Genomic DNA, 24,894 nt, shown 5'->3' with positions numbered 1-24,894 from the left:
AAATCTATTATAAAACAGATGTTTGCAAATTTTTAGGGCAGCTGGTTGGATTGCTTCATGGAGGAAATAAATTTGACAAACAAATTGCAGCTATTTTAGAACTCTTTCTAATTTCAACTTATTTCTAAAGCATGCTTTAGGCTGTTTTATATCCTCGGAAAGGGTGTCTGAAACCACAACTTAAAGTCTTTTTTCTTTCTTTTTTCTTTTTCTCGGCTCCTTAAAGCAAGAGGCTCTGAAGACGCCGTTGCTGCAGAGGCTGAGACAAGAGGCTCTGTGCAGGGTCGGGCTGTGTAACCGCCATCAGGAGCTGGTGCTGTTCCACGGGATGTCGGTGAGCCCGGCCATCCCCGCCCCGTGCCCGGCCGCCCCGCGAGCCCTGCAGGCCTCGCAGCCCGCTGGCACGCACGGAGCCCCGCAGGCGAGCGGCCGTGCGGTGGGGTGGGTGCGGGGTGGCTGTGGGGCCGTGCCTGTGCCCCGGGGTGCCCGGTTTGGGCCCGCTCAGCGCCATCGTGTCCCGTCCCGTCCCCGGCCGCAGCGCGCCCCGCACCGCCGCGCCGTTGGGTTAAACACAGCTGCCGGTGCCCCTCGCCCCTGCGCGCCGTCAGGCGGCCCGACAAGATGGCTCCCCGGGCCCGCGGCCGGCGGCCAGGGCGCCTCCCGGCTCCCCAACCACCCGCCTCAGCGGGGCCGGGCCCGCGGGGGGAGGCGGGGGCGGAGCGGGGCGCGAGGGGGCCGGGCGGGCGGCACCTGCCGCCTCAGTCTGCTGCCGGGGGCGAGGCCGGCGGGGCGGGCGCGCGGCCCGCTCGGAGGGCGCTCCGGCCAATCGCCGCGCGGGCGGCCCGCCCAGCTGGGCGCTGATTGGCTCTTGGCGACGCAACCGGGCGGGCGCAGCCACATCTCCCGGGCTGAGCGTTGGCGGCGGCGGCTGTGCGGCGGTTGGCGGCGGCGCGGGGCGGCCTGCAGCGCGCGCGGGGCCGTCGCGGCGACCGTTGGCCCGTGAGGGGAGAGCGACGGCGGCGGGAGGTGCGTGTGCCCGGGCCGGGGGGGGCGGGGGAGCACGGGTGTCCGGGCCGGGGCCGGGGCCGGCGGGACGCTGGAGTCTCGCCCTGCCTGCCCCGGTCCGGGTCCGGGCGGGGCGCGTCTCCCCGCCGCGGGCAGCGCTGGTGGCGGCACCGCGCGGCGCGGGGGGTGCCCGTGAGGAGAGCCGGGGCGCAGCGCGGGGCTGGCGGCCCGTGCCGAGCGGGTGTCGGGGGCGCGGGTCTCTCGGGCCCCGCGGGCCGGGATGTGCGGGGCGCGGGGCCGCGCTCCCCCCCCCGCGGCGTGAGGCGGCCGCGGGAGCCCGGCGGGGCGGCAGGCGGGGGGATGCGCTGTCCGCCCCCCTGCACACCCGCCGCCGGGCCCTGCCCCGCACCGCCGGCCGGCTCCTCCCGCAAGCGGCTCAGCGCGGTGCTTTCCCTGCGGCGGGACCGGTTAGCGGGAGCTGTTACTTGCAAACTTCTGCGCGACTCTGCTGTCTGTCACTTGGGGCTTTTGGGGCAGCAGCGCGGGTATCGCTTCTGATTTTGGAAGTAGCTAATGCATTAGGATTTGTGCCTTTTTTCACGGCTAATTGGATTTGAACTTGGTTTGCGTGCTCCTCAGCAGGTTCTGTGCCTCGTTGTGGGTTGCCGTCTGCTGTCAGTGTGTGTTTTTCTTTATTCTTGATAATGCCAAGCTAAAACGAGGTGTGTCTTACCAGAGAAACAGAGCTAACTCAACATAAGACAAAAGTTCTCCTTAATAATTATTCTGTAAGATTAACGACATGAAATGAAAGTTTACGTAATAAATTTGATAGCTGTAAGCTCTGAATCGATTAGATTAGCTGTCTAACGTAAATTTTCTCATGCTGAAGCACTGCAGAAGCAAGATAATTTCAACTGTTAAGCTGTATTTAGGGAGTACAGCTCTATGGAAAGTCATGTAAAACTTCAGACATCTAGATCAGTTTCTTAAATGATAAACTGCCACCTAATTGGGAAAGAAGAATTGTGTGTTTGTTATGAATGAGACAATTCAAAGACTTGTATGTTAGATAGTATTTGACCCCTTGATAATCTTTATAGAAGCTATTTCAGGCTTATCAAATGCTGCTTTAAAGATATTCTTAAACTGAGTGGTTTGGTTGGGGTGTTTTTCCTTGTTTAAGTATGAATCATAATTTAAATCTAGAATAGTTCTAGTATGTTACACCAGCTGTTAATTCGAACAGTGTTTGATGGGTACTGGATTATATTTGAATCGTAACTAGTTTGAGTGCTCCCCCAGAGTTTCTGATGGTACATGTCTGTCATTTGAAAACTGAAAGTTTGTTTTTGTAAGTTTAACTGTATCTGAACTATTATTTGCCTTGCATTATTTTTTCTTTGATAATTAAGGTAAACCTACTCTTCTAACTTAAAATAAACCATCAATTAAGGTTTCTGTTACCCTTCAATAACCTCTTTTTTGCCTTGCCTTTGCATTTCACCTGAAGACATGCTTCAGGTCTGTAAGTGCGAGTGCCAAACCCCCAGTATTTCTACTGTTCGTTTTGGGGGATTTTGGTGGTGTTTTTTTTTTTTTTTTTTTAGAAATAACGTGGATGGGTGCATCTTCACAATGTGCTGTTCTACTGGTTCATTAAGGTAATTGAATCAGGTTTGCTACATCATTTGGTTCTAAATGATCTGAACTTGCAAAGAGGATGTTACCCATTCATGCTGCTTTTTGATAATTAATTTAGTGTTAAAGTGAAACTTAGATGAGCTACGAGTGAGTTTAGTAAGAAATGTGAATTTTCCCACTGGAAAAAAAAATACTTTTTTTTTTCCTGTGGTTGGCTATTCCTGCTGTGTTGCAGACAACAAACAGGAAGGAGTTTTGGTTAAGTTCCCCAGGGATACCAGTTAAAAGTGTAGACATGTGAATTGCTTGAACTTACCCAGAGCCCACAGAAGAGTTAAAGCTTATTTTTAGAAAGCTAAAAAAAGAAAAGTACATATCATTAATAGTAAAACCCAGCATTTTTATTGCTACTGAAGCTTGTCCCTAGTATTTTATGGGTATGCTGCAGGAGACAGACACACCAATTTATCTGAAATGTTACAACTTTTTTTTTTTTTTAATTTTAAGTTTTCTAAGCCTGTCTTGATTAGTGTTCGGTTCTTATTTTTGCAGTAATTTAGTGTGTTGTTTTCAGGTCATTACTGAACAAACTTAAGGCTATTCTAGTCTGATAGACCTGAACTCTAATATTCTGTGCTGTCATTATGGAATTTCAAAACTCTTAATTGTTTTGCTTTGACAGGTGACTGGTAGAAGAGAGAGACCTGTTCCTGACTATGTCGAGGAGAAAGTTGGAGAATAAAAGCCTTTCTGGCTTGTTAGCCACATCTCTGCAGACACAAATCAAGACAGACAATTTCCATAATTTTTATATGCTTGAATCAAAAGAGCTGGGAAGGTAAGATTTTTCCCATTTATTTTAGCAAGAGGAATTTCTGCTGTAAGAGAATTCATTGTGCAATGACGGGCTTTTTCTGGCAAACTTTCATGGTAGTAGATGGGGGGATGAAATATGCCTCTGTCCTTGCCTGCCCCTTTCTTGGCGGTATCTGACAGGTTCTCCAGGGACCAGGAAAAGGTACAGTGAGGCTTAAGTTGCCAGCCTTTTTCATGTCAGAGGGGTTTAGCTTGTTTTCATAGGCATGTAGATCTGGGATTATGTTCCTTTTCTTCCATTTCCCCTGTCTAGTCACACATCACATTCCAGGTACATAAACTAAAGAAGAGATGACATAGGGTAGTACTGCACAACAAAGAATGGGCATTTTGAATTGGTGGTTCTGGTTGGTTGGTTAAGTTTTTTTGAAGTCCAGAAAACTTTTTCTATTCCTCCTCCCACCCTCAAACATTTAGTCTATCAAACAACCTGCTGTTTCAGAGCAGTTTTTCAGCCTGCTTCCCTTGCTCATGTTTGCAACGGTAAAATAGGAAATAAAACAAAAGAACAAAAAGCGCTTGGTATTTACGATACTGTTTCAGACATCAGAGTTAATGCTTTTTTGAAAGCGCTGGGTTGATTCATACCTTGAAGATACTCAGTGGATTGGGTGTAGAGCCATGCAACTGTAATGCCACTGTGGTTGTTTCCAGGCTCTTTGAACAGAGGAGGCATGGGCCAGTCCCGCTGCTTCTGTGCCATGCTGCTGTGCTACATAGCCATCTTTTGCCCTGGAACTTGTTTTGTCAGCCAAGATGCTCTTCCACATGTGATTCTGTGTGCTTTTCAGCCTTGATCGTTCTCCTGGGGTTGTTCTTTTCCTAGCATGTGTTTTATCTGGTACGCTTTCATAAAGGCACACCTTGCAGCCAGTAATTTTCCTGTTTTGTTACCCTTTTGTCAGCTCTAGTTTTAAATTCTAGGCTCTATAGAAGCAGTTTATATGCACCATCCTCTAGAACTCCAGTATTCTTAAAATGTTTGATTTCAGATTATATATACCTGTGGGATGATGTCTAAAGCAAACAAAAATACAGATTTTGTGTCAATTCCAGCACATAGTCTGTAATATTTTTCTGTGTGTGCTAAACCAGACATAACAAAGTGCCAACATGCCAAGAAACACAGAGTAACATGTTTTCCAAACACACTTTTGACTTCTCCTGGCCTAACAGTGTGTATTTATTATTTTTGTTTGTTTGAAGTGTTTACAACACTTCCTAAGTAATGTAAAATCCACCTTTCTTTGTAGCATCACTAAAAGATTTAATATGCTTTTATTTTCACTTGCAATTTTCTTCTTCCTCTTCAGGTTACTTAGTCAATGGTTCTTTTGTTCTCTGCTTAAGCTTCCCAGGCCCTGCTTCTTCCTCCCACACCTTATCTTTTAGGTCCTTTGGTATTTAAGCCACTGACTCACGAAGCAGGCAGGTTCTGTTTAGTGGGTTAGGTAGTTCTGTCCCCAGCGTGTGGATGGTATGGCTTCTTTTGAAGTAGTTGAATTTCTGTGGTCTATATCTTGGGATATGAAGACAACTTGAAATTGGGTTTTATCTCATAAAACTGGGCTGTGAAGTGTGATGGCTAAACAGTTGCCTTGCAGGCAACAAGGAGTGGGAAGCACTTTGCTTCAGTGCAGCACTTCAGATCTGAGTGGTTTTGCATTTCTGGGGGAATTCCATGCTCTACAACCATTTTTTTTAATCTTGATAATTTTGTCTTAATTGGTGCACTACAAATACAGTATAAACAAGTGGAAATTCTTGTATCATCAGTCTGGAGATACCGCTGACCCCTCAAAGCTGTTATACCCACACCAACTTGAAGGAAGATGTGCAAAAACTATTGGGGAACATCTTTCTGTTCTCATGAAACTCAACCAGTTCCCCTTTTTTTAACTTCAGAGAAACTTTTGTGGTTGACAGGGTGATGTGACGTTAAATGAGAATGTAAGCTGTGGGGGAGTACCTTGAACTCTCGTATGTGATGAAATTCAGCTCAATAACTTAATGCTCTACAACAATAAGCTGGTTTAACAACTCGGAAAGGTCTTGGCCATTTCAGGCCTACAAATAGTTCCTAAAATGAAGAGTGTGCGTGTATCAGACTACAAATAACTTTCACCTCTTTAAATTTTTCTTTTGAGTTTTTGTACCCTTACATTTCTAAATCTAGTGTTTTAAGAAAAGGATAGAGAAATCCTGCAACTAATTGATGTTGAGATAAATGATGACAGAGAAGCTGTTCTGTTGAATATACTTCTAGATAAGTGATAGTAGTATGATTAAAGGTCAGCTTTACGTGTTTATTTTAGTCAATTTGTACAAACTATTTAACACTTACTTGCAAATGGAAATCTGATTTTTCATGAGATTCCTATACTCTTTGATTAAATACTGAAGTCTAGATTTATTTATTTTTTTTTTTCCAAAAAAGCTTCAGACATTTTTTTTAGAGATCTTCCTTTGAGGCACTGGGGGTTTTTGCACCAGAAGAAAGGCAAAGCCTACAGGGCAACATAGTCCTTCCTACTAAGGAAGCTAATTTAGTTGAAAAAGCGCAGCTCAGCTGAGCTTCTTCATTAAATTTGTTCTTAGTATGCAGTGGTAACAAAAAACATGCATGGAAAGGCACTTTTTTAAAGGCATTAGTATAGATCTGGTTCTTTGTACACAGTTTTATAACTGTTTTTAGAACTTTACACAATTTTTTTTAGCCCATAAAGTGTTTTTTTTTTTTTAAAGTAATGTTTCTTGTATCATTTGAAAACACATTACAAGTATGCAACTAGACATTTCTGGGAATGCAAAACTGGTTGTTATAAAACTTTGTTTTTTCAGGAGTTTATAACTTGGCTTAAAAAACTGCCCTTTTTTTCCCCCCTAATTTTATAAAAGGTCAGCTTGGTGTTCTGACTACAGTATGTGGTTTTCTTTTAAAAACATTTCCTTGCCAAAACACATTTTTGTTTCCATACCTAAACAGTTGGCTAGGAAATAAAGCAGCATGCTCTATCTAACTGTAATAGAGAAGAGAATGCTAAGTAGTGGGTGGGTTTTCTCTTAAGATTTTTCTAAGCATTTTGCAGATACCTGGGTGTTTTTCGTAGCAGTACTATGTGATTTGTAGAGGGATGTTCTCTTTTTGACTCTAAAATTTTCTGCACTGAAGACTTTCCTCCCCCCCCCCCCAGCATACAAACATGCTTTATTTTCCATGTTCATTCTCTGCATTTCACAGAGGTTTGCTTTGTTTATTACCGTATCCTGTAGGTGCTGTAATGTGGTTGAGTTGTTTTAATACAGCATTGCCAACTGGAACAAAGCCCTCAGCAGCCTGGTAGGATCTCACAGCTGGGCCTGCTTTAAGCAGAAGTTTTTGCTAGAGACCTCCAGAAGTCCCTTCCAACCTGGGTTACTCCAGCACTGTGTGACCCTACCGTGAGACTGTCAGTGTCACCTGATGCACTAGTTTAATGCTTAGCTAGCCTGTATGAAAGGAATTGTACTGGGTCTCGCCAAAGCTTCATCTAGCTTAATGTCCTTGTTCCTACAGTGGCCGAAAGTCATTGTTCAGGGAGTAGGCCAAACATGGCATTCCCCTAATTATTTTTTTTTTAGTTTCCAATTATTTGTCATGCCTTTTTATTTCTAATGTCAATTGATTTACTTTTTATGTCTTAGGTTTTAATGTTTTCCCATTTATTTTGTAGGGGAAGATGTGCTGTGGTTAGAAAATGTATAGCTAAATCCACAGGCCAAGAGTATGCAGCTAAATTTTTAAAGAAAAGAAGAAGAGGTCAAGACTGCAAAGCAGAGATTCTTCATGAAATCGCCGTACTTGAATTAATGAAATCTAATCCTCGCATAGTTAATCTTCATGAAGTCTATGAAACAGCAAATGAAATCATCTTAGTGTTGGAATAGTGAGTATGCCTTCATCAGATGTTCCACATTTGTAGTTACAAATCTGTCAAGATACTAATTTCTTGCAGGAGTTGCTTGAACACCCAGAAGAATTACAACAGTGAGCTATATACATATGCTAATATTTCATTATGATATACTTTATAAGCTCATAGGGACTTTTGAATCAGTTGCTGTTAATTTGAATCTGTTGTTTTGTACGTGTGTTCTACTGCATCCAGAGCTGATGAGTTATGTCAAACAATATGGAATAAGGCATTAAACAAAATACCAAAACCTACAGTAGTTCTATACTCAAAATTTTAAAAATGGACTGAAAGTTGTGGTTTTTTAAATACTATAAAAAAAAAAGGTCGTCTTTCTTTTTATTGCGTAACTTCTGTGGACAATTTCATGCAATTTCAAACTGAATTTTTTTTTCCTTTTAAGTACTATCTCAGGAAGGTAATCTTGATAAAACTTGCCTGTTTGAGCAATTTATTTCTCCTGTTAGTTCAATTTTTGTAAAAAAGCTCTGATCAATTTTCAGGTCAGTCCAACCTAATATAAAACCTGAATACAAACTCTAGGGTGCAATTTCTTTGTTTTATTAGTATTTTAAGTGGGGTTTTTTTCTTAATCTTTTGTGCAAGCTGACTGGAGAGAATGTTCTTGAATTCCATAGAAAGTGCATAGTGCTTTGATGCATCTTAAATCATACCATAAAAAAATATAATAGCATGGATACTAAGAACACAGGTTTTGGAGAAGCTGAGCACATCCATGTTCTGTGAACTTCAGTCACTGCTTGATGCTTATTGGTGACTGAGAACCTGCAATTCTGTTGCAGATTCTGAGCTTCGAAATTGAGTGGTTTTGTTTTAGAACTGTTTGGGTTTTGGAGCTGTTTCCTCCAAAATTCCCTAATCTTTTTAGATGTCCTTGTGGCTTCTCTTTGCTTGGAAAACAAGTCTAACTTGCGAATTTAATTTGAAATATCTTATCATATTTGCTGTATAGGTACATGGTTGTTTGGAGTGTAAGGGAAGTTCCTCTCTAGGATTTTAGCTTCATGTACAAAGTATTTGAGGAGCTATTAAGAGTGATCTGCATACCCCATAATTTCCTTCAGATTTTCCAAAGAATGTAGCTGATTATCTTTAAAAATGCTTTTTTTTCATGGAACTAGATGATACCTAGCATACTATTTGTTGTTCTGAGAAGGCTAAAATGATAATGATGTAGAAGTAAAGACAAAATGACAAGTGTTGAACTATTTATCAAGAACAAGTGCAAGTTCACATAAAAGCCATACTGATTTTCTTGCTTCTTGTTCAACTCGGCTGTCTTGATTATTAAAGCTCTGTAATGAAACAACTTCCTTATACTACTTTGGTGTTGATGGTCTGCTTTGCAGTAGTGTTCCAGAGTGGTGCAGTAAGTGTTCCTAGTTCTACTGGGATAAGTACAGGGCTGATTCTGCTTGTAAATTATGTCCTTCTGTAGCAGAAAACACGAATTTTTTTTTTGGTTTTTGCTTGTTTCTCATTATCAGAACTCTGAAGCAGCATTTTAAAAGAATTGTAAGAAATTAGTCTCTTACTCATAAAATAGGTCACAAGCCTCTTCAGTTTAGCTGTATTTTTGCTCCTATATATAGTCCTTGCTGCTGGATTGTATTGGTGGGGTTCTTTGGAAGATGCAGAAATAAGAGTCAGTTTGTATAAGCACACATTTTCTCAATGAAGGAGAGAAATGGATGCTAGTTCCTAATAAGGGGCATCTTTGTAGAAAGAATTACTGAAGATGTGAATACTCCAAAAGCCCCACAATGGAGATTGTTATTCTTCTAATCTGATGGTCAAAGGTAATTGGAGGAATCCGGTTAGAGAGAAACCAGGCAGCTGTGCTTGCTTGCTTCATGGCTGTACCAGGCAGCTGAACTAATTTTCAAATCTCTCTAGTTCTGTTCATGGAAGAACTGAGCGAGGCCCCACAGTGTCAGACCGAAGGTCTGTCTAACCTGCTGCCCTTTCCAGCAGTGCTGTAGGGAGATGCGATTTGGGAAGAACTAAGGAGTGTATGATCCTGTCCACTTTTTGCTGTGCATTCTCTTTGCGCTGCCCCAGCACCCAGAGGTATTGCACTGAGGATACCTCTCTGCCTCTTCCTTTTTAGTATCTGTCAATCTGTTTTGCCCTTCTTTGAACCTCATGATACCATCTGCTTCAGTGGTAAGAAATTCTGGATGTTTGTTACCTACTGTGTGAAGAAATACTTTCTTTTGTCAATTTTAAACTAATTGGCTAGTTTCATCCGGTGCCTCCTAGTTCTCATATTGTGAGACTCCAGTGGATAATAGTTCTTTGTTCATCTCTGAACCAGCTTTAGTGTTTTTGTAAGCCTCATTCATGGACTTGCCCCCAGTCTTCTTTCCAGAATGAAGAGTTGGTGTTGCTGGTTTCTTCTTGTAAAGCAGCTGTCTTACTTGCCTGTCTCTGTGTCTTCACTAATCTTACATCCTTCTTGAAGATATGGAAACCAGAAGTACATGCTGAGGTTTTATACTGAGTGTCACTTTGCTGCTCTGGGTTCCCAGGAGCCCTCCTGATGGTAGCCATGTGTGTTGGCTTTTGTTTTGGTTGCTCTGCACACTGGTCCGATTATTTCGGAGAACTGTCAATTAAAATTGCCTGAACAGTACCTGCCAGTTCAAAGTCTGGCTTTGTGTAGGATTCTGTTTGGTTATTTTTCTGAAGATACCTTACATTTATGTATGCTACAGGCCATCTGGTGCTCTTTTACTTGCTTTCTCTTCTGCTTGTTAATGTCTTCCTTGAACTGGGGAGCCGAAACCAGGATGCTGTGGTCTAGTGCACTGGGGAGTCGCTTGCCTCAGCCTACGGCTGTGCTGCTCTTACTACCGCCCAAGGTGCTGCTGACTGTCTTTGTGTGTTCAGCTCACTGTGAGGACCTCCGAATCCTTTTCAGCAGAGCTCTTCACCTCTACCCATCTGGGTGTCCACCCATTCAGAGCATGGTGTCCTAACTTGGCTACAAGAATACTGTGGGAGACAGTGTTGAAAACCTTGATAAAGTAAATGACATCCAGTGCTCTTCCCTCATCTATGCTTTGTCGTTTGTCGTAAAGGCAACTAGGGGAGGCATTACCAGACCTTGCATAGCTCCAGCAGTTAGTGGCTGTGTTTATCCACGGAGTTTATAGACTCCATTATTTTACTAATGATGAAATTCAGGCTTACTTATCTGTGTTTTGAGGTAGCCCTTTGTCCTTAAGATAAAGAAACCTCAGGCGTTTAGAGCAGGCTGAATAATGATTTCAAAACCAGCACAAAAGGAAACAGCTGACACTGCAGTGAGGTATAGAAGTATAACTGATAAACCATATGCAACGTGGTTATTTCCATGCTTCCTTTATGCTGTAGGGTTTTCTGTAAACAAGCGGCCTATTTCTGAGGAAGACACACTTGAGATGCTGTATGAAATCTTGAAGCTTATCAGTCTCATTTCTGTTGTTAGTGTGGATGTGGTAGGTTTCAAAGTGACAGAGCAGAGTCCTTGTGTTTCTGAATATTCTGTGTCTAGTAGATTTCTGGAAGATACTGCTCACTAACTGATTAGGCAGCTGTATATTTAATGAGCAGCGGTGTGCCAGATTTTCTTCCTGGTACCTCTCTGATTCTTAGTCTTCTGTCAGTGGCAGGATCTAGAGTGACAATTAAGGAGTTTCCTGCCACTCCAGAAATATTTTTCAGCAGCTTTTAACTGTTCACTGCATTGTGTTTCTTGTATTTACACCACAGCCACACCGTGTAAAAAAATGATGGCTTTTACTGCCAAAATTCAGATAAAAGGAATACTTCTGGCCTTTCTTGCTTTGAATTATTTATGGAACTAGTCTAACGGAAGAAATTTGAAGTTGACTTGAAGAGAAAGGCTTCTTTTGTTAGGGAATGATGGTAGAACTCATCTTCCTGAAGGCATCTTCACACTTACTTACAGGAAAGCATGCTTGAGGCTACTAAAGCATTATGAGGTTTTCAGCCACAAAGGTCTGTTTCACTGTCTCAACTGCTGTTGCTGGGTATGAGGAAAGAAAAAGCATAATCAGATTTATTTTTTCTTTTTCCTTTTCTAAGTGCTTATGTGATGTGTCTTGGTATAAGTGTCTGGTTTCTTAAAAAGGAAGAAAAAAAGTAGTAACGTAAATGGGTACTATATATAAAATTTTTCCTCATTTAAGCTTGAAAATGCAAACTTAATACTTAAATGTTCTTGAATGTGTTTCAGTGCTGCTGGAGGAGAAATATTTGACTTGTGTGTCCCTGATCTGGATGACAGAATTGGTGAAAGGGATATTGTAAGACTTATAAGACAAATACTTGAAGGACTTCGTTGCTTGCATGAAAACAATATTGTTCATCTTGATTTAAAGGTGAGGCTGCAGCAAACTTTTTATTTTAGTACTTTATCTTCAATTTAATATTATGATAATCAGTCATTTGTTAAATACATTACAAAGATGAGTGTGTTAGAGATTAAATAATGGTTAAAAAAATTAGCAACAAACTGAAATGTCATTTAGTACATTGGGGTTTTTTTGCTGCTTGTATTATTATACTAATTGAGAATTAAATCTTTTCTAGCCTCAAAATATTCTGCTGAGCAGCATCAATCCTCTTGGTGATGTAAAAATTGTAGATTTTGGTATGTCTCGGAAGCTTGAGAATTCTAGTGAACTGCGGCAGATCATGGGAACAACAGAGTATCTAGGTATGGAAGAGTTGCTTCACAATTTCTGATGTGTGGCTTTGAAAAAACAGAAACAGTTCATTTAATGTGCTTATCAACTTAGCATTCATTACTGGAGAAAGGCCAGCGGCAGGATAAGGCAACATGTTTTGAGCTCTTTGGTTGTTCTTGAGTAGTCAACAAATACTTGCACCAAAAATATCCCAAATTGTATCACTAAGTGCACCTCTTGATTCCACACTGTGATGCGGACTGTTAAATCAACAATAAATTTTGTCTGTTAAATTTTTTGATTGGAGTTGAAACGCAGTGCTAGCATGCTTAAAGATAAGTTCTTTGAATTAGTAGTGCCATTTAGCGTGGTGATTTAATGAGATTAAAATACTCTTTGGAAAGGGAAAGGCTTCCATTAGCACTTGGCCCTCTCTGAGAGGCAGGTTTACTTAAAATTGAGTGCAGGCAAAACATTAAGAGCACTTCAGTCTGTAGTGAATAACTTGCTATCTAGCATACACTAACAACCACTACAATTGGCTTGGTCAGCTGGCTTTGCAGTGTTAATACACTGAAGGCTTTATGCATTCCCCTTAAAAAGCTATATACCGTAAAAATGTCTTCAAAGAATATTTATGTTGCATGTGTCTGATTAGAAAATCTATTGGGGCTTGGATAGAGTAGACACTAGGCCAGATTGATTCACACTAAAATGGCACTATGAGGCATCACTGGGTCTAACCAAACAGAAATAACTTTTCCACCCTTCTAGCTTGAAAATAAAAAAACTTGATGGTTGAAGCTGCATGTTTAGTGTCATAATAATAGTTGGCAAAAAACTACTGAAAATTTAGTGTATGATTCAAGGCTACTTGAATAATATATCTATTAAAGGGGTTTTCTTCTCATCATCTCTTTCTCTAGCTCCAGAAATCTTGAACTACGATCCTATTACCACAGCTACAGATATGTGGTAGGTTGTATATGTCAATTCATTTTATTGAAGTAGGCATGACCACTTAACAATCTAGGGGCCAGATCCAGACTCTGATGTGGTTTTATCTGGCTTCCAAGAATGCCTTTCTCTTGGTGAGCTGACCAGAAGAGGAGAGTTGGGATGGGAAGGAGCCCTCAGGATACTCGGGGCTTACAGGAATTCTGTATATGGGCCCGTTGCATACCTAGTAGGGAACGCAGGCAGCTTCCGAGCATGCCAGAGTGTAGGTATTTGTTATAAGGGAGCAAGAGCAATGACTGGATAGCATACTCTAGGTATTAGTTACTCTTGGATGACATGCTTCAGGTATTAACTACTTTGGACACTCTTTCCTCCCCACTTCTGTATCATTAAATAATTTGATTATACAGATGGTAAGAAGTATTTTAGCTTTCTACCTCTTACCTTTAGAGCAGTATCTGCAGAACAAGTCATAAAAAGAGACAAGTATCTTAAACTGATCCACAACTCTTAAGTATACCCTTGTAGCCTATTTTCATGAGCTATGTTAGTGTAAAGGCTAGCTTTGAGATTTTTTTCTTAAAAACATAAAATATTCATATGCTTCTCTTGAGCACCTAAATAATTAAAATTCAGTTTTAAAAGTTGCTATGATCTAATTATTCCGTTGAAATTCTGAACTTACAATAGCAAATAAATCTGTTGGTGAATGTTTTTTAACCGCTTACTATTTGCCTGGTTTTGTGGGAAGACATAAAACCAGACTACTGGTGCTCTACTCGGAATGACAAACAGAGCAGCTGCGTGTGTCCACACTGTAATGACTACCAAAGTTTGATCTATCAGATCACAAAACAATTTTTATTATGCATCAAGAAATTATCTAGGATTTACAATAAATCACGTGATGTGTGGTACTCATGTTCTTGGTGAAAAACATCTCAGCGAGAGGATATTGTAACGCAACTTGGATGCCGATTGTACAGAAAGGCTGACTAAATCTCAGTCTTTGATACTTCATCTGGAATTGTAGTGAAAGATGGGGTTTTATTTACGTGAGATTTAGAAAGTTTTATCTTTTTGCAGTTCTCTTATCCAGAATTGCCATATGGCCAAGAGTGGCCTGTGTAAAAGTGATTATAGTTCCTTTTCTGAACAATTTCAATGAGAAGAAAAGGGTATATTAAAAGTAAGCAATTTTCAGAAATCCCTTCATTGAGGTATATGCATAGCTTTCCTTGTGTGTGCATGTGCATATATGCGTGAATCACATAAATCTGAGATGTCACATGTGATGTTTCTAATTCTCGGTGTGGAGAACATCAGGAAGTTTGATCTGCGTCCCAATAAATATGGGGGGGGGTGTTGTTTAGATATTCTAGCAGGATTATACATTGTGTTCTTACCTCAGGAATATAGGTGTAATTTCATACATGCTGCTGACGCAAGAATCGCCGTTTGTGGGAGCTGATAATCAAGAAACTTACCTTAATATATCTCAAGTTAACGTGGATTATTCAGAAGAAACATTTTCATCGGTTTCACAGCCTGCCAAAGACTTCGTTCAAAAACTTCTCATAAAAAATCCAGAGTAAGTGACAAACTCCTCAGTGCAAGAATCTGGTCTTCTGTGTTTGTGGAGCACCTAGAAAAAGTTAATTTGGGAGCTTAATACTGCTGATATGATCAGACGTTTCACAATGCATTGGCATGATCAGCTAGATACTTAAAAGTGTTTATGCTTTTCCATAATGCATAAAAAGGATCTTTGGTTTGCTGTCTGGCTGTGATTGCAGTCAGCCTTCTGCTTTGAGTGTTCTATTTTGCATTTCTTTATATTTTCATTCAGAGGACAGATTATTAACAAATCTGCTGACATGTTACAGAAAGGTCACGTTCATGTCTACAACTTAACCTTTTATTGCACAATTTGGAGAGATCAAATGCAGTCTTTTTGGTGCAGTGCTTTTTTCTTTTCTGATATACCTTCAATGTATCTTTCTACTTTAATACATTTTATATAAAAACTTGGCAATGTTCTGACTGAGTATGTGTTCTTCAGAAACACAGAGTGTTTTGCCATGTTCAGTCTTTTAAAAGAAGTTCTCAATCAAAAGCACAAACTTCTTTTTGTTTGTAAGGCACACTTCCATAACTTTTCATTCTTTGGCAGTTCAGACTTGAATTAAGGCCTTTCAGAGCAGCTGAACTTTGAAAAGATAGTCTCTGAGAGTGGGAGAGTTAGAGACATTAACTATGTCTGTGCTTGCTGGATAGCATTAAAACTGTATATTTTTTAACTGTTGCACCAGCAAATGCAGTAAACAAAACAAAACAAAAAAAAAAACCCAAAAAACCCAACAAAACACAACAACAACAAAAAACCTCAAAAAACTCCACCACCCTGAAAGGTACATATGGGGCAATAATATTTAGTAGAGTCAGTTAGTCGTGGTTACTAGGCTCGGTGGGGTGTTACCAATTACAGAGCTAGGTATTGTCATTCGTGGTGAGGCAGTAGCCCCTGTCTCCTTCGGAGAGCCCGCAGCAAGCTGGAGCGACCCTCTTCGTTGGCTGAGAGAGAGACTCCTGATCGGAGGGGACAGTGGGAGGCGATACCTGTAGAGTGCCTACTTTGACGAAATAATAGGCTCCATATAAATTCATGTCTGGACAGTCCTTTCTATTTTAGTATCTCACACAGAGGGTTTGTCAAGATCTGGAATAATTCACAAAAACCGTAGTGTCACGAGAGAAGCAGTTCTGAAGAGTCTGCTTTGATGCCTGTTGGTGTAGACCTGCGGGATGTTTGACATGCTATCACTGTTAATACTGTGCTTGCTTTTTTGCTTCTGGGCATTGTGGAGTCTTCATCGTATCCTCAATAGCCTTTTTATTTTATTTTTCTCATTCCAGTTTTTGATGACTATACCCTCTTGAATCTTAAGAGGAAAAATCTGTCCTCAGATAGTCAACCCTGTAAAGTTACAGTTCTCTGACCAAAAAATACTTAGGTGTTGCAGTAGAGTTAAGGACAGGTAGTGTGCTCTATCGCATTTGCAGGAAGTTCTATGGACCTTAATGCAGAACATGATGAAAACTGTAGTAGCACTATACTAGGTTATCCAAAGGAACGATTTTCTAAGGTTGTGGTTTGTTTGGTAGTAACTATGTTCCAGAAGGGTTTACACCAGAATTGCAAGAGTAAAACCCTGCAAAATGTCAGGTAGAGCTGATGACATAATGTTGTTTAGCCCTCCTTGAGAACCTGACGGTGCATTAGCCTCCCTATTTGCAATGGCCTGTATAAAACATAGGACTGCAAAAGCATGTGGACATTTGTATGTACAATGTTGGAGGTGTTCCGAGGGACTGTGGATATTTGCTGATTAATAGCTTACCAGTTCTGACATCCAGCTGTAGGAGAAACTGTCAATTAAAATTTAGATGCATGTTGCCAATACTTAACCTTGACTGTGGTAGGATCTGATGTGTTTTGTAGCAGCCTTGGTAGTGGTGGGGGAACAGCAATACTAACTCTTTAGCGTCAATTCTGCTTAAGATTTCTTAGCATGTGTCAGAGCTATTTTGATTATGGTTTTAGTATTTCTGAAATTAACCTAAGCAACTTTACCCCTTTCTCTTTTGAAGGGAAAGACCCACAGCGGAGGCCTGTCTTTCTCATTTGTGGTTGCAGCAAGGGGAGTTCACACTCTTGTGTAGCCCTGAAGAAACTTGTTGCTCTTCTCTGCTGCCAGGACATGCAACAAAATGCTTAGAAGAGCGGAGTGTAAAATCCAGTTCTAATGGTACCTGTAGCAACAAGGAAGACAAAGAAAATATTCCAGAGGACAGCAGCATGGTCTCCAAACGTTTCCGTTTTGATGATTCGTTGCAGTATCCCCAAGACTTCATGACAGACTTCGTATGTTGATCTGTAATATAGACTTTTTTGTAAAAATGAATTTAGCATAATCTATTCCAGTGGTGAATATAAGATTATGGCTTGCCAGTTCATGCAGCATTGGCATACTGGAAATGCACTTTGATTCTTTTATGTTGGTGCCTCCTTTTCTGTCCATTGCGGGCAATGGATTTAACTCCTGAAAAATTTGGGTTGTTGCACCAATAAAATGAATTATTTTTTTTAAGAAGATATAATTAAATATTTTTGCACTTTTCAAGTTTCAGTCCAAAAGTGATGCCAGATTGAACAAACTAAAACCTGAAAATGAGTTTGTTCAAGCTCAAGTTTTGCCAGTGGTTAAATACATGTACACTTTTATAACTAGCCTTAATAAGAAATTGGTCTAAGCAGGGAAACCGAATCTATCTGTCCTACTGGGCTTATTTGTGATCACTCTCATCCCTTTAAATGGAAGCTAATGTTGGTATGTCTTGGGATTATGATACATCTGTTGGGGCCACGTGGAAAATTACTTCCTCTCTAGGATTGTTCGTAGTTAATGAAACATTTCTGCCTTACTGATCTGGTCCGCTCAGCAATTATAATACATACTCTGCGTTTTTGCTGTGTTGGATCTCTGCAGTGCTTGAATAGACAGCAGGTAGACTGTCATTCCTTGTGCTAGTGATCCTTTGATTCTTATCAGTAAGTTGTATTTGAAGAGGATGAAGGTCCCACGCTGATGGGAACATTTGATAAACTTGTTAGTTTGCTTTCATAAAACCTCTGAAATAGTGCTGTCTACCTGTATTGACCTGTTCTTCATCTTAAGAAAAAACACAACACAACACCACACCAAAAAAAAAAAAACCCAAACAGAAAGCCTCTTTAGAGTTAAAAGTAGTAACTGAATAAACTGAAAATAACCATTTTTGCCAGTGAAGCTGCAATTAAAAGCTTTTCATTATGCCCTCTAATGTAGAAATGCAGTGCATCTTTCTGTCAATTGTTGTTATGCATAATAACTTAGCTTTGTGCCCACTCTGAGAAATGGACTGCAGTGTGTTAGTTTTTAAAGACAAACTACCTAATAACTGTTTTAAGCCTTTCAATTTTGTTTGTTTAGTGGGTTTGTTATTTTTTCAAGTTATATCCCTTCCACTTCCTGTTTCTAAGCTCTGAGGAAAAAATGCCTATGTCAGTTTTTGACTTAGAGCAAATACCAGTCATGCCTTAACAGCCTGAAACTGATACTGACAAGATAAAATCCTGATCGTAACACTGAGGTTGGAAGCCTTTTTGTGTAGGGAATGTATTAAAGCTCTGGCAAATATTTTGAAAGTAAATGGCACTTTAAGATACTTTTGGGGTTTTCCACTCCTCAGAGCTTAGACTAAATTGTCTTTCGTTTGTTTTGTATAATAAAATACAACAATCTGATAATCATTCCCAAGTGTGCCTGTGGACTTGTCAATAGCTAGGCAGATGGAGGTTTTGGAACAACCTATGGTTGAGAGGTGAACAGGGAATGGTAAAAGGTTGTATTTTACCTTTCTTCACGCAAGGAAGGAATAAGGTTTTTTTACAAATAGATTTCAATATAGTATCACCATAATGTGTGGGGGTTTAGGACTGTTTTTATTGTGGGTGACACTCAAGTCAACAAGTGAAAGGCCGACTGAGGTGTAAGGCGTGTGAGACTATCTTACAGCTTATGTTTGTTGGAAGTAGTAAGGACTTAATCCCATGTGAAATGAAGTAATGGATATATTTAGCACATATGAAGCTCAGATGCTGAAGTATAAGTGAACCACACTGAGTCTTCTCTATGTAATCTCATGTTGCTTTTTTCAGTGGGACTGATAATATATATAATTATAAATTACTTCACTGGAGGCAGTTGTTGGATTGTGTTCAGGTACTTTATACCCTTACTTTTCAAAGTCCTTGGCTTTTCCCAGTTGAAGTCATACCTAACCTTTTGGTTTTTTCCACCAGCATGGAGTCCAGTTTGAACCGGGTAAACTAAAAAACACAAACAATTTTGTATGCACTCAGAAGTTAAAGTCCACTTAAAGGAGAAAATGTTGAAAAGCTGTGACATAGAAAGGTAGAAAACGATGTTTATAAAATTGTTACATTTTTAAATTCTGCAAAAATATTACCGAACTGAAATGACAACTGGGAAGCTTGTGAAAGTCTTCATACGTGAGTATTCTACTTTTAACATCTGGAAAATAAAGCTGAAAGCATATGCCAGCACTTTATGACAAAGTTGTTATTCCTTAAGATTTTTATCATGATATCTGATGTTTACATTTCTTACTACTTCTGGGGCTAACTTAAATAAGAAAATTGGTATTACGTGAGAAACTTAAGTTTTGAAGACTTTATTTGTACTTTATGTAAACTTAAAATATACCTTGAATCAGGTTTTCTTCGGATCAGTGAGCTTGATTTATTTAAAAATATTATTGTGCACGCATAACTTCAACTGAATGTAAATACATACATTGTAGACAATTGTTAGCCTGTCTTGCTTCCTGCCATATTCCTGGGAATTAAAAAGTTTAAATGAGTGATGAGTAACATTTTAAGATGACTGAAGTCATATTTCTATGTAGCTCATGACCTTTTTATATTAAAAAAAAAGTAATAAACTTTGCCTTTTTTCAAAACTTCTGTGTTTTCATTTCTTTGCAGAATCAGAGAATGGTTGAGGGTGGAAGGGACCTCTGGAAGACATGTTGTCCAGCCCCCCCAGCTCAGGCAGGGCCACCTAGACCTTGTTGGCCAGGACCGTGTCCAGATGGCTTTTGAGTATCTCCAAGGAAGGGGACTCCACCTTTCTGGGAAACCTGTTCATTGCTCAGTCATCCTCACAGTAAAAAAAGTATTTCCTTATGTTCAGACAACCTCCTGTGTTTCAGTTTGTGCCCATTCTCTCCTCTCCTGTCATGGGCACCATTGACAAGAGCCCGGCTCCATCTTCTTTGCACCCTCCCTTCAGATATTTATGTATGTTGATAAGATCCAGCCTGAACTTTCTCTTCTCCAGGCAAACAGTCCCAGCTGCCTCAGCCTTTCCTCCTAGCAGGGATGGTCCAGTCCCTTAATCACCCTGTATGTCCACATGCCTTATGTACTGAGAAGCCCAGAGCAGGACTGGGTCTTCCTGTGCTTAGCAGAAGGGAAGGGCCAGCTCCAGCTCCTCACCTTTGTGGTGAGGGTGTGCTGCTGGCTCATGTGCAACCTGGTGTCTGCCAGGAGCCCAGGGCCTTTCCTGCAAAGGTGTTTTCCAGCTGGGTGGCCCCAGCATGTACCGGTGTATGGGACTGACCCTCCACAGGTGCAGAGCTTTGAGGTTCCTGTCAGCCCATCTCTCTGGCCTGCAGAGGTCCCCGTGGATGGCAGCACGACCCTCCAGTGTATCAGCTGCTCCCCCCCAGTTTGGTCATCTGCAGCTTTGCTGAGCGTATGCTCTGCCCCATCATCTGGATCGTTAATGAAGATGTTAAACAGGATTGGAGCCAGTACTGACCCCTGGGGGTCAGAGTTACTGACCTCTAACTAGACTGTTCCACTGGTGGCTGCCCCTGGCGCCTTGCTGGTCAGCCACCTCCCAGTTCACCTCTCTCCCGGCCACCTCCCAGTTCACCTCTCTCTGCTCATCCTGCCCACACATCAGCAGGTTGTCTATGAGGACCTTACGGGAGGCAGCATCACAGGCCTTGTCAAAGTCCGTGTTGGCAACGGCTACGGCTCTCCCCTCATTTCACCACAGAAGCTAATGGAGTTGCTCAAGTGTAGCTTCCCCTTGGTGTATCCATGCTGACGACTACGGATGCATGAGCCTATTGACTAACTTCTTGAAACTTTTATATGTGCCTGCGTTTTATCCATAAAAAGTTTGTCTTCCTGTATGTACTGGTCTAGTTAAGTCTTGCAGTATTTACTAAGGTGATAACCTTTTATGTTAAATTCTAATGGCCCTTGCTGAATGGCCATGTAAGGAAGCTTAAATGGCACATTTGTGACTTATTAACTCTTAGGGCACTGATTTTACATTTGTTTCATTTTCAAGTAGATGGCTGGATTTAAAAAAACAGTTTTTCTTTAGAAGGGGAATTACACTCAAAAGAGGTGGTAAACCCTTGTGGCCTGGATAATAGGTTTTCCTACAAAGGCGCATTTAATTGACAAAATGAAAGCTTGCTTCTTGTCAGAAATGCACAAACGGGCTTTCTTTTTAGTGAAAGAAATAGTGCACTTGTGCTTGGTTTGGTGTCGCTTGCAGCACTGAGTTCAGAAATTATCTCAATATTTCAGTTTCCTGCATTGAAGGTTCTTACCAGGAATGCTGCCTCGTTTCTGGATTACTATTTTTTAAGACCTCTAGAAAACACACTGTTCTGTTTAACACTAGTAGGAATTTGAGACAGCTTGACATTTCTGTCTTTTCAAAAGGCTTCCGAAGGAAGGAGAGGTTAGAAAAATATATCATCTTGATAACAGCTCCCCATCTTCTTACCAGGGCAGTCGTGCTCGTACTTTTGCCAAGTAAGGTAAGTTACAGCCCTGACAGTAAACAAGGGCTCCTTTTTCTTTTTTAAACCAGCACCGACAGGTGCTCAAGCTTGTTCGAATATTCTTTGGGAGTGGCTGGGAGGAAGAAATAAGCACACAGGTTGTGGCCTGTAACCTGCTGTGTTTCCCTTGACACAGCTGAACCCAGATCTCTTCACTGTTTTTAAAGATCTTTTCCATGTTCCATAACTGTAGGACTGTGTTGTACCTCTGTGCTGTTACTGTGGTGGCTGTTTTGAAACAATTTGCAAAGTTATCGTTCCATGCTGGGCAGTAGTTCTGTTGTGGTATGTGTGGAAGTCTCACCTTCTTATAGCGCAGCATGTTTCTGATGAAGATTTTTTTTTTTTTTTACAAGCAGTATGTAAATAATTATTGCTCTTCTTTTAGGGAAGCAAATACTATTGTATTTGTGTTTTTAATTTGATTTTCAGGCATTAATATTATTCTGCACTCAGGAGATGTGCGTAACGAGACCTGACTTAATAAAGATCATAAAAAAACCAACAACCCAACTTCTTTCAAATAGGGGAAAATTTTCTAGTATTTAATAGGAATTACTTCTTACTTATAAACCCACTACTTATATTTGTGCTTCCATATTGTTGGCAAAACCAAGATACACAAGGAAAAACACAGAGACCTGGTTTTGTCTTTAAAAAAATTTTTGAACTGAAAAATGTATGCTCCCCCTGCTCCCCGAAACCTTGCCTGAAGTGTAATTTCTTGCTGTTTCTGGTGGGTTGGAACGTTAAATTCATTACCTTTTTGAAATGATCATTTAACTGCATTTTAAGTGCTGTCAAAAATTCAAGTCCTGCCTGTGAACATAACAGTGTAAGTATCAATTCTTGGTTTAAAACCCTTAAATTTGAATTTTGATGACAAAAACTTTTCTTTTACAGAAATCATTACCAATTACCAATCATTATAAATTTCCCCACTGTTAGAAAGCTTTGCTTGATTCATTAAAGTTCTTTACAATATGAGAGAGATTACTGGGTTTATGTACAACTATACTGAGTTCATGAAGGGTAAATGTGAAAGAACTTATTTATATATATATGCATATATATTTAATTTTTTAAAAAAGAGACAAAAGAGATTCTAGATGGAGTACAAGAAAAGGACGTATGTGGGGGGTAGGTTCCAGTATGTGCTCTCGGTGTGCAGCTGAGACGGCCGTAACTGCTGGAGTGATTTAGGAAGACAGCTTTGAGGGATGGGTTGCAGGCATTGCAGAAGCTGCGATTCCATTGCATTCAAACATCTTGTTCCGTTTTCATGCCAGTTGATGTTTTTCAGTCTGTCATCTGAAACCTCTGGGGAAGAAAAAAACCCTTTCCTGAATTTATTTTTAAAGCAATACTCAGATCCTGAGAATTTTCATTTTTGTACACACAGGCATTATTAATATTTCTTGTACTTTCAAACATTATTTATTTGCTCTAATCAAAACCTAGAAAGCATGCCAGTAAGTACTTTGGTTAAAAACTGAAGGATCACTTTTTTCGCATTAGAAGGAAACATCTGGTCAGTAAAACACTTCACTGTACATAGTGTTTTGGCTTAAGTTTTGTTAATTCCATGGACTAAACCACATTGTTACCCACTTTTGCCTCTGAAGGGAGAAAGAAATGTATTCCTGATTAATGGCCCACCAGAACTGAACTGAGGCATCAAGGTGGAATAAATACCTCATGTCACTGACTCAGAAAATGAAAAGTTAGTGATAAAAATGTCAGCTATGGCCTTATTTCCTTCCTGTACTTAGTTTTACTGCATCGCTGACCCTTTTTTGTTGCACTGATGTGCCAGTCTTGGCTAAACTTACTCTAGAACAATGTATGAACTGTGTGATAGGCAATGCCTACGCTCTATTGACTTTGTCTTGTCACGATGAATTTTTTTTAAAGTCTGCTCCATTTTTTAAATTGCATTTAGTACAGTTCTAAAACAGATGTCGAGTACTTACTTTATATCGGTGTGTGCTCCCTTCTTCATCCTTTCACCATTTTATTCGTTTGATCTCATTTTTATCTCTGAAGTTAGATTTAGATTGTTATGTTAGCTATGACTATGGGATTTCAGATGGAAGTGAGATGTTAACCAAACACAGGAAGGCAAAAAATCTTGAGTTTTAAACCATTTTTTTTTCTGCTGTGTCCTCCTGTGGCCTTGTCAATGCTGATTAAAATCAGCTGGTATTGTTATGTAAATAAATTGTGTTTAACTGATCACTGCAGGAAAAGAATGAAATGCAGGAAAAAAGGGATAAAATAAACAGCAACATAGAAGTTCTAGTTCTCTGTAAGAAGGAATGTCCTTCTGATAGGGAAAAACACTATCTATACAAGAATTTATTTTGTCTGTAGCTTTTGTATTATTGGCAACCTAACTGTGTCTTTCCTCCCCTGAGGAGTACAAGCAGGTGTGCTTTTTGCAGTTTCCTCATCAGAACGCGACCAAATGAAATGCTGCTTTTGAGGAAAAGGAATCGTGAGGCCCAGCAGCGTGGCGATGTGTGCTGAATGTGCTGCAGCCCTCTGTGGATATGGTTTCTAACGGGAACGGTTCGGTGCTAAACGGCGCGGGTTTCCCCTTGCATGTCTCCGGCCGGGCTGTTGCACATCAGAGCTGGCGCAGCTGGTCTGCACTCCCGAAGGTACGCGGAGTGCCAGGGGATTCCTCTTTGCAGAACCAAAACCAGGCTGGATCCTGCTGCAGAAAATGCACTGGGAAGTCCAGGTGCTGTTGAGAGTTCTGCAGCTGGACAAAGCAGAAGTACCCCGCGGGTTCTTGGTCTGTGCCATTTTAACAACAAAGGGAGGTTATGTGTAAAACTCGGTCCGTGGACTGTTGGAAGGCTCCGCGCGCAGTTCGGGAGGCTGGTACAGGCCTGCAGCAGCGCCCATTTACGGGGTTCTCCAGCAGGCGCGCCCCGTCCGTGCTGCCTGGGGGGTGGCAGCGCCGTGTGTCAGCGACCCCGCCAGCCCCGCCGTTACCCGGCACGGCGCGGGGGGGGGCGGGCTGCCGGCCGGCGGGGCGCGGAGCAGCAGCGGGGCGCCCCACGCACAGCCACCCTGCTGCCCCGGTTCCCGCGGGGCACGGCGCTGCCCGCTGGCAGTCTCAGTGCGGGGGCAGCAAGCTGAACTCGGGGTGTAGCTGCAAATACATTGCAACGGCACAGCTCTTTGCTCCCTGCGACAGCGGAGCGGCGCGCACAGGTGCAGCCCGATCGCCG

General features: G+C 41.2%; 1 protein-coding gene across 5 annotated transcripts; it reads left to right on the top strand.

Moving 5' to 3' along the window:
* Nucleotides 1-247: 247 nt before the first annotated feature.
* Nucleotides 248-19,741, top strand: STK17B (serine/threonine kinase 17b). 5 transcript variants are annotated; one of them, XM_037398552.1, is made up of 9 exons: nt 248-334; nt 3,332-3,487; nt 7,239-7,451; nt 11,743-11,887; nt 12,099-12,225; nt 13,123-13,171; nt 14,568-14,747; nt 16,808-17,081; nt 19,062-19,741. In XM_037398552.1, exons 2-9 carry the CDS (start codon nt 3,366-3,368, stop codon nt 19,137-19,139), a joined length of 1,188 nt encoding a protein of 395 aa, XP_037254449.1. In that variant the 5' UTR covers nt 248-334; nt 3,332-3,365; the 3' UTR covers nt 19,140-19,741. The 5 variants fall into 5 exon arrangements, with proteins under 5 accessions (XP_037254449.1, XP_037254447.1, XP_037254452.1 ...); XM_037398550.1 differs by lacking the exon at nt 248-334 and adding an exon at nt 918-1,026; XM_037398554.1 differs by lacking the exon at nt 248-334 and adding an exon at nt 1,531-1,550.
* Nucleotides 19,742-24,894: the final 5,153 nt, after the last annotated feature.

This window comes from Falco rusticolus, chromosome 8, assembly GCF_015220075.1.
Source record: "Falco rusticolus isolate bFalRus1 chromosome 8, bFalRus1.pri, whole genome shotgun sequence".
Taxonomy (NCBI): Eukaryota; Metazoa; Chordata; class Aves; order Falconiformes; family Falconidae; genus Falco; species Falco rusticolus.
This window is presented reverse-complemented; position numbering and strand designations above follow the sequence as displayed.

Coding starts and splice junctions, on each gene's coding strand:
- STK17B (XM_037398552.1), top strand. CDS start 3,366: ATGTCGAGGAGAAAGTTGGAGAATAAAAGCCTTTCTGGCTTGTTAGCC. Junction 11,888..12,098: donor TTGTTCATCTTGATTTAAAG/GTGAGGCTGCAG, acceptor AATCTTTTCTAG/CCTCAAAATATTCTGCTGAG. Junction 17,082..19,061: donor AAGACTTCATGACAGACTTC/GTATGTTGATCT, acceptor TTTTTCCACCAG/CATGGAGTCCAGTTTGAACC.